Genomic DNA, 19,030 nt, shown 5'->3' on the forward strand with positions numbered 1-19,030 from the left:
GTTCTAGACTCACGGGCTACAATATGAAGGCTAATTTTAGGTTTAGTAATTATTAATATCAGAAGTCAGCAAAAGAAAACATGGGTGTGCATGGCTGCACTCAGGTAGGCACTGGAACATAGCTGAGAGCTACATCCTGGTCCTTAAGAGAGACTGGACCTGGCATGGTGTTTTGAAACTTCAACCCACTGTCCATGATGTATTTCCTCCAGCAAGGCCGCACCATCTAATCCTTCTCAAATAGTACCTCTCCCTAGTGACTAAGCATTCAAATATATGAGCCTATAGGCATCTACAGGGAGACAACAAAAGTGCGTTCTGTGGACTGGGACTTGATTTGCTCATACAAGACCAGCCTCATGAATAAAATGAATTTGTTAGGGATTACTTTATGGGACTACATGCCAACACTGCCTACCAAATTTCTATTTCATGTCTCTAGGTCTACAGTAGTTATGCAAATCTGTATTCCAGCACCACCTACTATTAAAATACCTAGGAGTGACTATAGGCTCAGAAAGCATAAGGCACAGATAGAAACAGACTCAGCTATGTCTTTGCCTTTATTGGATACTGACCTCAACAAATACTTCCCATGCAAGGGAAACGTGGCTTTGTTTTGTTTAAATCTGGCATGCACATCAGCTGAGTGGTGGCATCCTGTAAGAAGGATACGAGTCAGATCACCAATCTCACTAAACTTAATGATACTTCAGGTGAACTTACTCATTTTTGTTGTCACTAAAAATGAGAAAATGGAAAGCTACCCTGAATTTTTGTACATTTAGTTAGGTTCTTTTTGGTTTTTGGTTTTTTTCGAGATAGGGTTTCTCTGTGTAGCCTTGGCTGTCCTGGACTCACTTTGTAGACCAGGCTGGCCTTGAACTCACAGCGATCCACCTACCTCTGCCTCCCGAGTGCTGGGATTAAAGGCGTGCGCCACCACGCCCAGCTCATTTAGTTAGGTTCAAACTGGTTTGTTGTTTGTTTTGTTTTGTATTGTTTTATCACCTCTACCCCCTTTACTTTGCTGCTTCATCAATAAATCTTGTAGAATTTTTTCTTAAGCATAGATCAGACAACATCTAGATTAAAAGCTTTCAAAACTTACTATGTTTAGAGTATATTGATCTGCTTTATTTACCCTCTAAGGTCCTCTGCTCTGTGACTTCATTATTGAGTGTCTCCCCCCCTTTTTGTTCTCACATCTTACCTCTCATCTGGGAGTTGGCTTTCAAACCATCTTCCACCTGGAATTAATTTTTTCTTCCTGGAAGCTCCCGAAATGTCTTTCTGTTTTGTTTTTTAATGTACTCAGTGCCCTTTCTATTGGAAGTATACATACGAATGTACATGTGTATGTATGTACCATTCCTAGTTTTTCGAACTTGGTATTTATGTCTTACTCTTGTGTTTTCTTAGCACATTATCTAGTTCATAGCCTGTGTCCTGAACTGCATTTGTAAAGAATCCTTTACAGGTGATACGTGTCTTTACAGCACACTAGTGGCAGAGGCAGAGGAAGGCTGATGTCTGTGGGCTCTGCCCTAGCCTTGTCTACACAGCAGTTCCAGAATAGCCAGGCTTTATGGTGCGACCTTCCTCCCATTACCCTGCAAAACACCTCAACTTTATTTCAGAGATATTTCTTAGTAGAGAAAAGAAGCAGGTTTAAAGGCAAAGATCTCAAGAATTTACAAAGCTATACTTAAATATAATTTTGTTAGTTTTATAAAAAAATGTAAAAAGTGTTGATATTTTATATAGTGAAAGGGACATTTCTGTCAGTATTCTGAATTGAGTGGATTGATGGAAGAAAGGGTCACTCCAAGGTGTATTCAGGCTCAGTGGCAGCAGTCTGGGTGATCTGAACTGCGAATAGCCATGCAGAAGCATAGTTACTGTTACACAAAAGTTGTTTTGGGGTAAAACAAGTTCCTCATATCAAAACCCCTAGTCTAATCTATACGCTTTGTGAAGGAAAAACATCCTGTCCCTGGAGCTTCTTTAGTCCTTATTGTGCACTGTTTGCAATACTCAGTAGTGCAAGACATTCCAGGTGTGCTGCCCACCCGAGATACAGTAAGAAATAACTGTTTCATTCTAGTGTTTGCCCTAGATATAATGATTCTACTAGAATTTCACTACATCTTTCCTTTCTCCTTTCTGGATATGGAGAAGGCATGCAGCATAGTTACAGAAACAGCAGTGGGGTGAAGAGTGCAGTCCTGCGCCTTATCACTTTGCACTCTTGCTAAGACTTGGAGCTTGTGACTCAGCTGCTCTACCCTTGTGTTTGCTTCTGTAAATGGGGCAGATCGCTGTTAGCTGTGACATTTATGAGATGTGAATCCCATACTGTCATTTGTTAGTCTGTGTGGCTTTGGACAATTCTTTCACTTCAGCATATAGATTCTAGTACTGACTCAAACTTTAAAAGTTACCTAAAAGGCTTAGCAGTAAGTTCTATCATGAATCAATATTTATATAGGAAGCAGTAAGTATAAAACAGAAATAGAAATCCATTTTTCTCTAGTATTATTATAATATCTAACTATTATGTACTACTAATTTACTTCTTGTAATTTTGAATTTTTTAAGGATCTTATTCTGTTATTTATTTTACTGGTGACATATTTTGTTTTTCTTAGTTTTCCATCATATGAAAACTTAGACTAAAAACTGTTATTTTATGACAAGATATTCAGAAAGATGCACATATCCTAGGGATAACGAACAGCCATCTGATTTTATTTAAGACCTTCTGATTAGGAGGAAATTTAGACCTGGTATTGTAAATGTAGCCTCTGACCAATGACTGGTGAGGCCTTGAAACCTAGAAGAGAGCCTACAAATGCCATTTCCCTAAACCAACATAAAATCTAAATACATACCCACATCAAAGAAGCTTTATTTTGCAGGAGGCAGAACATTACCGAAATCCACAACTTGTCAAAATACAGATAATAACAACTCATAATGGGGTCCCCAGCTGTAAACACGAATGTCACCCAAGGCTTAGGAAGATGTTGGAAGAGAGGGCAGAAAGCCAGTGGGCCATCTATACAAGATCTCTTCTATATATGGCAGGAGATTGCTCCATGAAATCTCAAAAATACAGATGCCTAAACAAGGTCTGAACAGTGACAATACCAATTGATGTGCCCATATGGAAGGGGGAAATCTCACAAGAATCTACTCCCTTGATGATGAGCTACAAGCAGTTAATAGCTGCTGAGAGAGGGAGAATCAGTCTACTCCAAGATGGTCCCCTTGATAGGGTATCTAATCCCAAATGATCAGCCTGAAACACATGTATATGAGTCACAGCTGATGAACACAATAAGTCAATTTAAAAATTTGTGTATGTGTGTGATGATAAGTAAATAAGAGGCACTGAGTCTGAGGTATTGAGTGTGTTAGCAAGGCCGAGAGGGTGGAGAGGGTGGAGAGGGAGGGGATAAATGATATAACTACAGCACTCATGCAAAATTCCCAGTAAATAAAGGCAGTGTTCTGTTGTGGTGCCGTTTTTACATTGAGCAGGAGTACTATTAATACTTGAGGTGAGTATCATAAGGAGGCCATGCTGTACTTACTAAGCGTATACTAACCTAATGCAATGAACATACATATGAACTTAACCTTCATTTGTCCTTCAAAGACAAATTACAATTAGGAAAAAAATATTTTGTTTTGTAGGTATCCTGGTCAGATATTGGAGGACTGGAAAATATCAAATTGAAATTGAAACAGGCTGTGGAATGGCCCTTGAAGCATCCTAAGTCTTTCCACAGAATGGGTATTCAGCCACCTAAAGGAGTGCTCTTGTATGGGCCACCCGGATGCTCCAAAACAATGATAGCCAAGGCTCTGGCCAGTGAAAGTGGGCTGAACTTCCTAGCTATCAAGGTAGGGTGTGGGAGTTTCCGTGGCTGCTCTAGCTTCCTGTATGATGTCTGTTCAGTTTTGTTGGACTTATTTTTATTTCTTTATTTGAGGTAGATGACAGTAAAATATGGGCAGAGAAGATAAGAAATAAACTGGTGCAAATACCCAGCTTAATTAGAGCTCGTGTGGTACAGTCAAAACTCTGAAGAGATATGTCTTCCCACCTCCCTCCCTCAAATGAATGGTTGGGAAGTATACGTTTTTGACAGGAACAGTTTACGTTTTCCCCCCTTCCTGCCAGCCCCTCCCTTACTCAGTGCTTTTACTTGCCTGCAGCCCATCTGACTCACACTTGCTATTTTCCTACTTGAGAAATTGTTTCTCCAGAATGGCCTTCTCTGTGCTGATGCTGCACTTCTGATTTCCAGATCTTTTCCTCACGGTGCCTATGTGTAATTCTATCACTTGCACATTTTACTTTCTAGGTAGGCCATGCAGGCACTTCCTAGGCAGTACCCTTGCCAGAGGAGTCTCAGGACCACCCACGCTGTTAACCACCCATGATCACACTCTCATAATCACCCTTGTGATAAAGCTCCATAGTGTCTAGTATCTGATAGCCATGTCCGAACTGCCTTTTGGTTATCTATTTCTTTCTTTCTGGGCTCCAGTTATTCTGAGAGGAATAAAATTCCATCAGATTGTACTAAGCAATTTTATCAAGAGAATTCCTGGCCTGCCTATGCAAAAAAAACACAATACTACAATTATTTCTGTATTTTGGGCTCTGTAGATAACACTCTTAGATACTGACAGTGGGTGGAAACATTTAAGGACTTTGAGATAGTGTTACAGATTGCACGAGTTGTGTTCTGTTTGCTTAGTTTCTGACATTTTCACTAATCGGATAAGGCTACTATACTAATCTAGTAGATTTAGGAATAAACTGATAAGCAGATGTGATTTGGCTTAGTAATCTACATGTGTGACACTGTTGGTCTTCTAAATTAGCCTGTTCTATCTTTGGTGCCTATACCATGCCTGGTATATCATAAAAACTACTTATAGATGGATAATCAGGTAGTGAGCAGCAAGGTATTAATAAAACATGTTTAGTCACAACTTCTCTTGTATTGATTTGTGGCTTTCGAACACAGAATGGCTTTAATCTTTAGGTGTAAACAACACCTAGAGGAAGTAAGCATGCTAAAGGATTTTTTTTTTTTTTGCTTACTTTGTTTTTGTGCATTTCTTTTCTTTTCTTAATAAAAAGAAAATGCATAGAACCATGTCTCTTTTTCTACAGGGGCCTGAACTAATGAATAAATATGTTGGTGAATCTGAAAGAGCAGTTAGAGAGGTAAGAAGATTACGTCGGAGAGAAGCACACTTCCGTCCTTCTGTGTAGTTTCTACTTAGATTTGGGTAAAGAAAGTCATATCATTTTTCTTCAAGCTAAGACTCAAAATGAAAATTTGAGTACTCCTTAATATTTTGTGTTTGTTCTTATCATACCATATTAACTTTTATTTCTATCCAAAATTATTTCTTCCAAGATTATTTTTAAGAACTACCAGCTCTTCCCTGCCATGTTTGTGAAAGAAATACCAATCTTTATAATGGGCAGTCAGTCTACATATGGCATTTTAAGGTTTTACATTAGATTGCAAGCCTCATATTTGAAATTTTCACATTACTGGATTGATAGACATCTGCTTGGTGGTTTAGACAGTGTATCTTCCTTTTGTCAACTGACTTTTAATGCCAGTTCCTGACTGATGATGCTTCATTCTAGCTGTTGGTCCAAGTTAGGGCAGCTAGAGTCACCATTTGATCACATGCCATGACTTTCCTAAACAGGCACTAATCTGCCCCATGCAGTGTTCCCATATGTCCATAGAAACTCTGTGAGGATAAGAACACAGAAATAGCCATGGGATATTGGTTCTTATTTGTGAAGACTTTAGTGCTCGTCGGGAGAAATGGAAATCTGACTGTTTTGTCACAAGAAACTTATTTAAAATTATGTTTTGCTTTTTCTGCTTTAAAATGTAGATAATGAACTTTTTGACACATTAGTTGATAATGACAGGCACCTGCTTCTTTATGGCCTTTTAGAAAGGTTTTATATTTTAGTTTTTCAAGGCAGGGTTTCTCTGTGTAGCCCTGGTGGTCCTGGATTCACTCTGTAGACCAGGCTGGCCTCGAACTCACAGAGATTTGTCTGCCTTTGCCTTCTGAGTGCTGGGATTAATGTGTGAGCCACCACCACCCAGCGGCACCTGCTTCTTTATGATGTAACACATGAACAAAAATAATGGTCTAAAGCTATAAGAGACATATATCTGGAATTTTCTTTTCTGTCCATGCTGCCTTCTTCCAAGTTTATTTCCGCAATTGGTTTTTTCTTTGTTTGTTTTGGTTTGTTCCATTGGGTAAAACACTTCTGGTGGTTTGTTAGGCGTGTTGGCAATCTAGTATATGGTCCTATAAGATCTGGACATTTTTCTTGCCTGGGTTTTGTGTCAACCACTTTTCTATACATCTTAAAATGAGTGTGACTTTGAGATATATGAGCATTTTATATGGCCAGGTTTTTTAAATGTGTTTTATGGTATTATTACTATTTATTGAATTCTGCGTATTGAGCCAAATGTTTTATGCTTTGGCTCTGTTACTCATTCCCTAATCTTCTGAGATCTGTATGTATTACCTGTATGTATACCACCATCATTTTCTAAATGTGGAAATTGAGATCTTGAGAAGTCAGTTTGCCTCCTGAAGTTCACACAGCACTTGTGGAGCTGGTATTTGCATGGATTTCTGTTCACTTACCTTGTCTTCCTCCTGTACTGTATTTATTGGTAGTCTGTTGATCACTAAAGAAGTTACTTGTCAACTACTACAGAGTTTTGGGCACCTGTTAAAAGGTATAAATGAAGTGATCAGGCTGGCAGTTTTGTACATGATAGATTTGCTTCTAAATGATTTTCAGAAGGAAACAACTTTGGAATTTTCTGGCATTTGCTAATCTGTCTACTGTGATATTCTTTCTGCTAGATATTCCGTAAAGCAAGAGCAGTGGCACCTTCCATTATCTTTTTTGATGAACTTGATGCCTTGGCAGTTGAAAGGGGCAGGTAAGAAATGTTAAATATTAGCATATTAAATAATAGCAGTTAATATTTTTATGCAAATGTTATCACATTTTTCTACAAGAAACTATTTTTGAGTCTGCAGTTAATTTCTCCTTTACCAGCTTACTTCGTCTAATCATCTCATATAATCATTTCCTATACAATTGATAAAATAGAAGCATTTGAGTTTTAGTTTATCTTCAAAAATCCCTTATTACTATATATTAGGAATAATAGTATTGATATAAACATTTAATTAAAAGTGAAAACAAAGTTGAATTAAATACAGTTGTTTGTTATAGGAGAAACAAATTATAAAAACTTACTATATGACCCACACAAAAATCTTATTTTCATGTTTTTAGCTTTGTGTTGATAAAATGATCCCATCTTTAAACAACATCAATATAAACGGCTTGAGAGAGAGAAGAAAGATGGTATTATATAGATTTTAGAGTACAATAAAATAGAATGTAAATTATCTAAAATGGTTGGATAAAAAGTGCTTTAAATTTTTTGTAATTTCTTTAAGTTTTAGAATGTTTTCTTAAATCTTGCTGACCTGATGCTCAAAGGGCTTGGAGTTTTGGAGCATTTCAGATGTATTATAACTGATGTAGTCAATTGTTCAAAAATTAACTTAAAAATTGTCATGGTGTAGTGACCTTTTCTGAAAATGGGAGTTCAGCACATCCTTTCTGTACTTTTCCTTTGGATGCTGGGGTTCAAATGCAAGACTTTGGACTTGCTGTGCATGGGATATACCCCTTAGCCAAATCTTTGGCCCAACAAATATTTTCTGAAACAGGAAAAGTTAGTACATTTTAAAATTTATGTTACAGTTTGTTCTCTGTCGCTGTAGCCCAAAGAGACATATAATAGTGGAGAAAATGGTTGGCTAGCTACATCCTTTGTATAGTTTGCCAGTTTTTGTTTTGTTTTGTGTTTTAATATAACTCCTTTGGTGATATAAATGCCTCATAGCATATATGTTTTTTGAGAATAATTTGGACAGAGGTCTTGACTTCTGAAAGGAAAGAGGAATTACAATATTATAAATGTCTGACTTTAGTGGTTTTTTTGTTGTTGCTGCTGAATGCTTTTGAATGCTGTTATCTTTTTCTAGCAGATAGTAAGGTTTATGACATCTTATGATTTTAATGATTTAAATATTTGTATTTGTATAAGCTTTTTCTTAAAGCTGCCTTTGATTTCTTAGGATACCAATTTTATGTTTTTTTGTTTCCCACTGATGTTTTGAAAGTTAGCCAGGATGTTTTCTTGGCCTATGAAATGTTTTCACCACGTTGTTCTCAAACTGGGTCTCAATGGTTATGGTGAAATAAAGGTCAAAATGATAAAGGTAATCAGAATGGAAGAGTTCCTCTCTTAGTCTTAACATTTAACCACCATTTGTTCCTATAACAAACAGTAATTAGATGTTTAACCCTTTCTATGTAGAAGTGACAAGATGTCAATAATAAGTTTCTAATTATATGTGCTTTTTAGGTAGTTTCTTTTTTTTTTCCTTTTTTTATTATAATTTATTCAGCTAAGTAATTTCTTGTAGGTACTATATAATAGCTGAGAGCCACAAAATTTTGAATCTGAAAGGATGTGTGCATAGCTAGTTTAAATCAGCTCCCTAGATTTCACTTATCAAATCCTCAAAAGAGCCATAGTGTTTCATCCACTTGCAGGCGCACAGTTGAATAGTCAAAATACTGACTAATAAGAATAAATGCTAGAGAGTCAGAGGACTGTTTATTTTGATTCAGTGAGGTACTTAGAAGATTCCAGCTTCTGCCTATAGGTTTTCATGTCATTGGTTAGTAGACTTCCTGTTGTAATTAAACAGAATGTCATATGAAATTTAATCATCCGCATTTCTGCTTATAAAATCATATATATGGATGTGTGTACACACACACATACACATACATGTTTTTTGTTTATGTCTTTGTGTTTTGTTTTTGGTAGACTCTTACAAGTTTTGTAATAATTTGCCCTGACAGAGAGCTCAAGAAAGAATAGAATGCTAAGCAAAGCTGAACAACAAAACAAGAACAATGGAAAAACAAACAGGCTTTTTGTGTAAAACTAAATTGAGAAGTGTGCCTGAACTGAATAACTTGCTACTTGTGCTAAGGATACAGAAGTGATTGGTGTTCTTTGTATGTAGCTATAGTAACAGTAAAGAAAGGACAAAGGACAGCAAGGAAATGTGGACTGTGCTTCTTTAAAAACAAAAAACAAAAAAACTTCTATTTTTATTGTTGGGGGGGTTAGGGGTGGGGGGAGAAGAGTGCGCAAGCTCCAGCACACACATGTGCATGTGTTGAAAGCAGTTGTGAGTTACCTGACATGGGTACTGGTAACAACCCAGGTCCTCTGTAATAACAGTAGTACAAGCTCGTAAATGAAAACTCTAAGCTTCTCTTTAACCAGAGCACCATGCCTTGGGGATTGGTGAGAAAACATTTCGAAAAAGATGCCTGCTAATCATGAATAGTACTAATTCATTTTGTAGAAAACACATCATATTACTTTCTGCCCAAGGGCCATTCTTTTACACTTAAAATAGAAAAACCTAATACTGTTTTCCTTTTTGTTTTTAAGTTGATAAGTACCCAAGTTACTAGGTCCAAATGCTATGTGTCAAAACCAATCTGATAACTTATAGGTTATGATCCTGATGGGTATAATTCTCCTCCTAAGTTCCTTTTGAATACACATGATACTTCACCTGCCACATAACCCCCCCCCCAGGAAAAAATTTTCTTTAATTAAGTGAAGAGAACTGTTGGTATAGATCCAAGAAACTGAAAGAGTAGAAGGGTTTTTGTTTTGTTTTGTTTTTGTTTTTAATTATTTCTTGAGTGGAACACTTTAGTATCTGAATGTGGAGTCTTACAAAATGCTGGTAAAAATATTTTGTCAGGTTTGGGGGATTTAATTTTTTAAGAAAAGAATAATTTTTACATTGTAAAACTCTCTGAAAAGTATATCCTATATGTAAATCTTAGCTGTTCAAAATAAATTACTCATTGAGAACCCACAAGGAGCCAAGATACTATATTTGAGCATGAAACAAACCATTAAGATTAAATTAAAGAACTTTACAAGTATATGACAGTAGTCTATTGAAACTCCTAGGAACAAAGGCCCTTTGGTAGTATATTGAATAGAGACTGGCCATTTCAGTCATATCTGGTTGTTAGAAAGCACGTCAGAGGAGCTGTCCTTAGTAGTTTCCACAGCAAAGGTAAGGCATGTTTCTTAGTATTCTGTAATGAAGGCTCTGTAGGGAACTGGGAATATTGATTTACCACAACCTGTGTTAGTTCTGAGATTCTGACAATCTTGAGTTATGTTCACCCCATTGCCGTTGCCCCTGACTTCCCCTGCTGCTGCTTCTTTCTCGTCCTCATTTGCCTTTGCCTTCTTTTTCAGTCCATGTGTAAGGGATTGTGTGTTCTGAAGGTCAACCCAAGGTCTTGGGCACACGAGACAAACGTTCTTGCTGAGCTGTATCTCCAGCTCATATCATGCTTGCTTTTTAATTTTTATTTATTTATTTTTTTATTTTTTATTAAGTAAATACTCCGTTTCAAGTTCATTAAGGCAATTTTAAAAGATTACAGCGAGAATGCTAAGGATAATGATAGAACTTGTAACTGCTACCTACTGGTACTTCCTTTGTGCCGAGTACTTCTGGAGTCCTGCCATGTGGTATTTAGTTTTTACGATGAATTAATCCATTTGGAGTGCTGTGACAGAATACCTAAATGGGTTTGGTTTTGTTATTAATTTATGTGTATGAGCGTTATTGATATTTTTGACTATGTTGGATTTCATTGATTTCTCTACTATTGTTTAATTTTACTGACTTATACTTTATTATTTGTTTTTTTCTTGCTTTAACTTTATTCATCTAGTAATTTGAACTTTTAGAACCTTTCCTAATGTTGCTGTTTGATTGTTAGAGACTCTTGGAATTGTATTGTGGGGATTGTTGTGAAGGATATAGAGTATTTAAAATGTTAAAAGGTTACTTTTAGGTAGCGGTAAGTAGCAGGTCTATATTCCTAAATGGTCAGCTGTCCTGTAGGGATCAGGGTTCAGGTTTTCTACATACTCTCTGATCTCGGAGAGTTTAAATACTGCAAAGGACCACTTGAAATCAAAACTCGGCATTAACAACTACGTATGACACCTTATGTCCACTTGTAAGCTGTGAATTAGAGGATCTGTTTTGTGGATGGGTCAGTCAAGTTTTGGGGCTTGTGCTATATGTTGCAATCTGAGTCCTGTCAATAATTAAACTGCATGGTGGTCATGCTGGGTGCCCTGCCACAGGTGCTAATGTAAAGATAGCATTCATTGTACGATCGAGTAAAAACCTATGTTCTTTCCTGTCCCTTCTAAGGGCATTTCACTTGATATCTATGTTATTTCATTACATAGATTAAATAAATCATAGTTCTGAGTAGATTTGAAGACATCAACATGATTATGAATGACAATTGTTACCTTGTGATCTTGACTCAGAGGTGTTTCGTTTTACTTAATTTAGGGGGAGAGGCAGAGAGAGAGAAGACAGACAGACAGAAGTGGCTTTTTAAATATGCCTTTCATAAACTAGCTAGTTTGTCCAGCAAGAACTTAGGACGATGCCAACTACCTGCCTGCTGCTGTGCTTTTGATAATTTCCATGCATCTAGAAAGAATAGAGATATCCCATTGTGGGATATGCAGAATTTTTCATGTAACTTAACCTTCCTTTGAGCGATGAATCCATGCCTCTCCTTGTCAATATATGCCAGATGTACGTTTTGACTAACTTTAATTTTTGATAAGATAATTCAACTACTAATGAGTTGTCAGGCAGAATTTTTTTTTATCTTGTAAAATAAAGAACTTTTTAAATAGTAAATGTGATATTTAGGGGGGATAGGAAAGAAGAATTTTTAAAATGTTTCCAAAATATCAGTTCTTCAGGTGCTGGGAATGTTGCAGACCGTGTTTTGGCTCAGCTGTTAACAGAAATGGATGGGATTGAACAACTAAAAGATGTGACAGTTTTGGCAGCTACTAATCGCCCAGATAGAATAGACAAGGTAAGGAAGAAGGTGATATGGGTGGTGTCACTGGATATATGTCTTTGTTGTTATTGTTGTTGTTGTTATTGTTGTTGCATCACTCTTTTGTTTTTCATCAAGAAGATGCTTGCTGGAAGATGTGGAACAGGATCACTGTTTTGTTACATGCTGCAGATTTACTACTTCCTGATATGGACATCAGAAACCTAGGGTTCTTACTAAGCCAGTTTGCCAAAGTTCAGGAAAGTTACGGATGGAGTTTTGAGTGTGCATGACCCATTTGTACTGCTACTTAGGGCACTGGAAGAATCGGCTTCCGGGTTTCATTCTCAAGCACCTGCAGCCAGTGCAAAGGGGTGTTGAGGACATCCTTTTGTGAGTGAAGATGAACCTGGGTTGCACTGGACTAACCGGCCTCTTCTAACTCGGAATGTCATCTCCTTGTATTGAGAGTTACAGTGAGCAATGGAGAGTATGACTGGGTCCCAGGCACTGAGGAATATCCTGTTAATGGAAGTATTTCGTAACTCCCAGTGTCCTCCTGCTCCCTCATTGCTGCCAGTAACTTTCAGTGCATTTCACTAGAAAATCAAATATTTAAGACTTTTTTTTCTAGCTAGTTTAGGCTTCTAGAGAATTTTATAGCATTTTCATCTATGCCATGGTAAATGTCTAAGCTATTTCATACTTAATAGAATCAGGTCACCTACCATAACTTTATAGAATTGCTCACTCTCCTAGCCATCACTTTCATTATATTAGAATGAAAATAATAATGGATTCTGTTTTCTCACTATGTAAATTAGACGTAACTTTGTGTTTGGATGTGTATACTTACTTTTTAAATTGTGACATCTGTCTGTCTGTCTATGGCTTTTTAATATAGTTTCTCTGTGTAGCCTTGGCTGTTCTGATGCTCTGTAGACCAGGCTGGCCTCAAATTCACAGAGTGCTGGGATTAAAGGTTTGTGCCACCACTCCCCTGCTAAATTGTGACTTTTTAAAGATCCTTTTGAAGATAAAGAAGGATCCTTTTTGTTAGCAGAACACTTTTTATTGACTGTGTGGTGGATAAGCAAATGCAGGTAAGGACTTGCTTTCCCTTACTATTGCTGTCTTTACACAAGCCAGCTGAGGTTGAATATTGACAGGACGTGGCTCAGTGCTGAACATCTCACGGGTTGCTATGAAAGGTAGCACTGAGTCCACACACACACACACACACACACACACACACACACACACACAAACAAACACACACAGCCACCCTGGTAACCCTGGTAGGAATACTGTGGGTTTGTTTATTCTGTTAGGGTTTCCCTCTTTTTCACTGCCAGTTCTTTTTTTTTTTTTTTTTTTAAGATTTACTTATTTGTTTATCACGTATACAGTGCTCTGGCTGCATGTACACCTGCAGGCCAGAAGAGGGCGTTGGATCACATTACAGATGGTTGTGAGCCACCATGTGGTTGCTGGGAATTGAACTCAGGACTGCTGGAGGAGCAGTCAGTGAGTGCCCTTAACCTCTGAGCCATCTCTCCAGCCCTGAGTGCCAACTCTTATTGGATACCTTTGGTTCCCTGATATTGAGTGCTTTTAATGTTAATTCTGTTTCTTGAAGTAGGATATTGGGTGTTCAGTAAATTTCCTTTGTATTCTTCTAAATCAAACTAAATGACTTAGCCTGATGAGGGCTTTCATTAAGGTTCTCCTGTGTAACAAACTTTCACAGACATAGTTTACCTTCCCTCCTTGTTTACCTCTATCATTTCCAGTATGTAGAAGTTGTAAGTCTCACATTCAAGTCTTTAATATGTTATATGTTAAATAAACCAGAGGGTTTTTGTTTTTGTTGTTGTTGTTGTTGTTATTGTTGTTGTTGTTTTGCACTGAGTGGTGGTAGTGCACACCACTCAGCACTCGGGAGGCAGAGGCAGACAGTCAGGGCTACATAGAGAAAAAACAAAGTTCTTCTATGAATTGTTTCAATATATGTATTGTGTATGATCTCTGGAGCTATATCATGAATTTAAATGAGTCATAATACAGTTGCTATACCTGTAAGCTATCACAATAGAGTGCAGTTGCTGTGCTGAGAGTCTTTGATGTGGTGCTATACTTGAAGGCTGTGATGGTTTTCAAGTTTACTACACCACTTCTTGAGGCCCTCTTAACACTTCATCTTTTAAAATAGTTTCTTAGGCTGGTTGGTTGTTCAACTGGGCAACTCCTCAAAATGCTTATATCTATGATATAATGTTATTATGACAGTGTAAATATTTATTAATTACCCCTTCTTTGGGGATTTGGAGTTTGGGAAATTCACTTTTTGACACTTATGATCACTGGGATTTTGGCACTTAGATATTTAAATTTGGGAAGCTGAGACTCACTATGTTTATTTTTCTTGGTGAACAGTATCTCATGATGTCAATATTCAGAGGTGTAATTAAAGACGGGGTTAAGTAGGTTTTTCTACTGTGTAACTATCCTGATGCACTGAGTGCTCATGTAGAGTTGCATCTCACAGCTCTCCTCTTCTTTCCAAGCTGCATAAATGGGTAGATAGGTGTTAACTCATGAGTAGACTTTACCTCCTGGCCTCAGGCTGTTAAAACTTGTACCTGTGCTCCTACTGTAGAACCAGTGCTGCTAACTTCTGAGAGCTTCTGCACATAAGGCTGATTCACTTTGGAAATCTCTTTATGTCCTTAATTTATCTCCTGTATGACTTGTTCTCATTCACTCTCCTCCATTGTCCCCTCCCCTCTCTTGTGGAAAAAACCAAACATATCTTTCCTTTAGACTCTATCCCACTAATCCGTTTTTCTTTTCAAATTTAACACCTTGAATTACTTTATATGACATTTTAATTCTACAGCATTCCTTATTTTTTGAAATACATACATACATACATACATACATACATACATACATACATACACACACACACACATACACACACACACACTGAAATTGGCTGCGTTTGTTTTAATTAGCTTATAAAACAGTGGGTTTAGGAATCTTCACAGCTGCATGTTGAGTACTTGCTTGTGTTAACCCCTTCTGCTCTCTTTTGTTTCCAGTTCTTCCCTTTGTATTTAAATTTGCCTACTACATGTGACAGTTGTCTTTCTGAGTCTGGATTCTTTCACTTCACACAGTGGTCCCCAGTTATGTCGATTGTCTTACAAATGACATTCTTTTTTACAGTGAGTAAAACTCCCTTGTGTGTGTAGGCATGGCTTTCGTTGTCTATTCATATGTTGATAGGTGGCTAAGGTGGCTCAGTATCTTGATTATTCTTAGTTGTGCTTCAGTAAACATGAATGCTATGCTGGATAGTTTATGTCAACCTGACACAAGCTTAAGTCATCATGGAGGAACGAAGCTCAGTTAAGAGACTGCCTCCAAAAGGTGGGCTGTAGGCAAGCCTATAAGGCATTTTCTTAATTAATGATGGGATGGGGTGTTTAGCCCATTGTGGGTAATGCTATCCCTGGGTAGGTGATCCAGGCTAAGCAAGCCGGAGGGAGCAAGCTAGTAAGTAACACTCCTTAATGATTTCTGCATCAGTTTCTGTCTCCAGGTTCCTTTCCTGTTGAGTTTCTGTCCCAACTTTTTAAATGAAGAACAGTACTTTGGAAGCAGAAGCCAAATAACCCTTCCCTCCCCAAGTTGCTTCAATCATGTTGTTTCACTACAGTAATAGAAACGCTAGTTAACTAGGACAGATATATAGCTATTTCTGAGCTGTGCTGACATGGGTGCTTTCAGGTGTACTCCCACGAGTGAAGCAAGTCTTACGTTAGTTCTGCTTTTTAGTTTTTTGAAGCCTGGATACTGATTTTCAGAGTGACCTGTACTACCAAAGATTCCCACCAGCAGGGTTTAAGTGCCTTTGTGGCCCTTGTCTTCTCCAGCATTTGTTGTTTTCTTGATGATTGTTAATCTTATTGGCATAAGGTGGAGCTTCAGTTTAGTTTTGATTTGCATTTCTCTCCTAGGTATGGATGTTTTAAGATTATTTTCTTTATTTATTGCCTTTTTGTAATACTTTTGAAAATTAACTGTTGCACTCAAATTGCCCACTTACTGATTTGGGAGTACTTTTATGTTTCAAAGTGTCAATCTTTAGTCTTGATTCTTTTTATTTAGTGTTTTGAGATTATAGTATAATTATATCATTCCCCCTCCCTTTCCTCTTCCAGGCCCTCCCATATACCCATTCCTACTGTAACTTGTTCATTGTTATATGAATTTTGTATATACATATACATTCCTAAACATAATCTGCTCAGTCTGTTTGATCATACTTATATGTATGTCTTTAGGGATGATCATTTGGTTTTGGATAATCAATTGTGGCATGCTCTTTCCTAGGGAAGAGTTTCTCTTACTTTGAGCGTTCCTTTGTTGCTTCTGGTTCTTATGTCTTGATTCGGTTTTTTAATCATATTTTGGGTGATGTGAGAAATAGGAACCTAGTTTCATTGTTCTACATTTCGCTATTCAGACTTGCCAACCCTATTTATTGACCAAGCTGCCTTCCTCCAATACATGTTTTGAGCACCTTCTTCAAAAGTCATGTGACTATAGCTACATGAGGGTTTTATTTTGGTTTTGGTTTGTTTGGTGTTGTGGGTTTTTTTCCTCCTGGCCCCAAGCTCCTAGAATAATGACTGAGACTCAAAATATATATATATATATATATACAGATACCTAGGCCATATAGCTAGGTTCTTCTCTGGCTATTTCATGATTTAAAATAACTTACTTATACTAATCTACATTCTGCCACATGGCTGGTTGGTTACCTCTGCTCACATACCACACATCTGTCCTCTTCACATCTTGCAGGGGTGAATCGCCCCCACACCTGGCTCTACCTCAGAATCCCCTCTGCCTGCTTGATGTCCTACCTTCTATTTTCTGCCTCAGCTATAGGCCATTACCTTTTTACTAGCAGGTGATACATCCATATAATACACAAGATACTCCTTCCTTAATTTTTTTTCTTGGTCTGTCTTGTCTGTTTTTCTTCCAGGACCACATTGTTTTTGTCTGAGGTATAATATGAAGGTAGATATTAGAATACTTTTAGTAATTGCTCTTTCGGCTGAAGATTGATTTGACTATTTGACATGTTTTGTGCTTTCAGATGGATTTTGTTTTACTTTTTAGTTTTTGTAAAGAATGTCATTGGAATTTAGGTAGGGATTGCTACATTAGATCAGCCATTTTCAAAATAATAATTCAGATACCCTAAGCTGGGAGATCTTTCCATCTTCTAGTGTTTACTTTTGCTAAGGCATTATTAGAGTCTTATTCCACAGTCCCAGCTAACCTGGAGCTCTCTGTGTAACTGTGTAACCCAAGCATGCTTCAGACTATGTTCTAGTATTCCAAGTGATAGGGTTACAGGTGTGAGATGTTTCATTTTCTCCTGTAAACCTTTTGCTGTAGTTCTGGATATAGCCCTTCTCAAGTTTTGGACTTTATAGTTAAGTTTTAGAAGATGTACAGTATCACCATGGGGCTTTTATATAGTCAGAACAGCAAAATTCAGATAACATACGTGACCAAGATGGTCAGGATCAGACCGTGGCTGCGGAAAGTGGTAGAATAGCTTAAAATTGACAAGAGACACCAATGATGGAAGAATTGGGGAGACATGCCTTGAACTTAGCTTCCCTATTCATAAGAATTATTTAGCCTATTTTCTGTGTCTTTTGAAAAGTGTAGTAGACAGTCTGTTATATCATTAAAGTCTATAGTTTAAAAAAATTTTTTGCAGAAACAGATAATAATAATAATAAAGCATTCCAAATGGCACCCAAAAAAGCTTTGTCATATACCAAAGCTTGTGCTTTCAGATTCACTATAGTTATGGGTTGGTTGGTTTTGAAAAAAATTGTTAAAAGGATGACTTGTCAAGCTAGACATTTTCTTTTCACGGTTGTAAAGCTCTTTTTAATATGCTATTCTTAAAGCTACAAATGTAAAAACAATTTTATATAGCTCAAAAGTATCTAGTTCTATAATTGTTTAAAGTTTAGTCACTTTAAATTTGAGTAAAGCTCCTTTCCTTTTATTGCAAATACTGTTTGATTTTTGTTCAGGAACCAGAGTCATATATTGAATATTTTAGAACCATTACTTGATGTAATTTGGTAATGTTTTAAAATTTCCCATAATAATAGTAGTATTGAAATGCCATTTTCCTGTATGGTACCCACTGTGTATATGGAGTGTTTGATGTAGTATTGGTGAACATACAATAAAAAAGCTTCTTTTAATATGTAAATCTAATTAGAATATCCAGATATTTTACTGCATTATAATCATGAAATGTGAGTAATCCAAGCTTTTCAGTATTTTAGTGATAAGTGCATTTGTATGGATCAAAAACAAAACCAATCTTTGGCTGGATACTCTGTTATCAGTCCCTTTCATGACAATAGATTTGGTGTTGCAATTACTCTTCTTTGACACAAGATGGTGATGCTCACCTGAAATGCTTCAAGTGCAAGTTCCTCTGCTTCTCAAAGCTGTAGGTTATGGAAATGCCTGCAAGTGGCTCTGCTTTCAGTTGATGACCTTTGTGTTGATATGTGCGTTGTGTAATTTATGTAACAGATAGTGAGAAATATAAGTTTAGATTTCTGTGAATTAGAGATAAATGAGAGCTGAAGGAAAAGGCACAGTTGAAAGGTGAAGTGATTAATCACATGTTATACTAAATAAAAGAATCCAGATGTAAAAGGCAGCAGTATATACGTACTGATTTTATTTAAGAGACATTCTGAAAAGACAGCACTGTGGTGTCAAAAATTAATTCAGCGTGCCTGAGCTACAGGGACAGCTTAGCAGTTTAGAGTACTTACTGCTCTTCCAGAG

General features: G+C 37.1%; 1 protein-coding gene across 5 annotated transcripts in view; it reads left to right on the forward strand.

Moving 5' to 3' along the window:
• AFG2A (AFG2 AAA ATPase homolog A) overlaps positions 1 to 19,030 on the forward strand; it is a 164,333-nt gene that overhangs the window by 35,653 nt on the left and 109,650 nt on the right. For all 5 annotated transcript variants that reach the window (XM_084768768.1, XM_084768770.1, XM_084768769.1 and 2 more), the window contains 4 exons: positions 3,703 to 3,912; positions 5,198 to 5,251; positions 6,952 to 7,031; positions 12,022 to 12,148. In XM_084768768.1, coding sequence (XP_084624894.1) covers positions 3,703 to 3,912; positions 5,198 to 5,251; positions 6,952 to 7,031; positions 12,022 to 12,148 — 471 coding nt within the window. The remainder of the gene's footprint in view (positions 1 to 3,702; positions 3,913 to 5,197; positions 5,252 to 6,951; positions 7,032 to 12,021; positions 12,149 to 19,030) is intronic.

The sequence above is a fragment of the Acomys minous genome, assembly GCF_964271855.1.
Source record: "Acomys minous genome assembly, chromosome: 19".
Taxonomy (NCBI): domain Eukaryota; kingdom Metazoa; phylum Chordata; class Mammalia; order Rodentia; family Muridae; genus Acomys; species Acomys minous.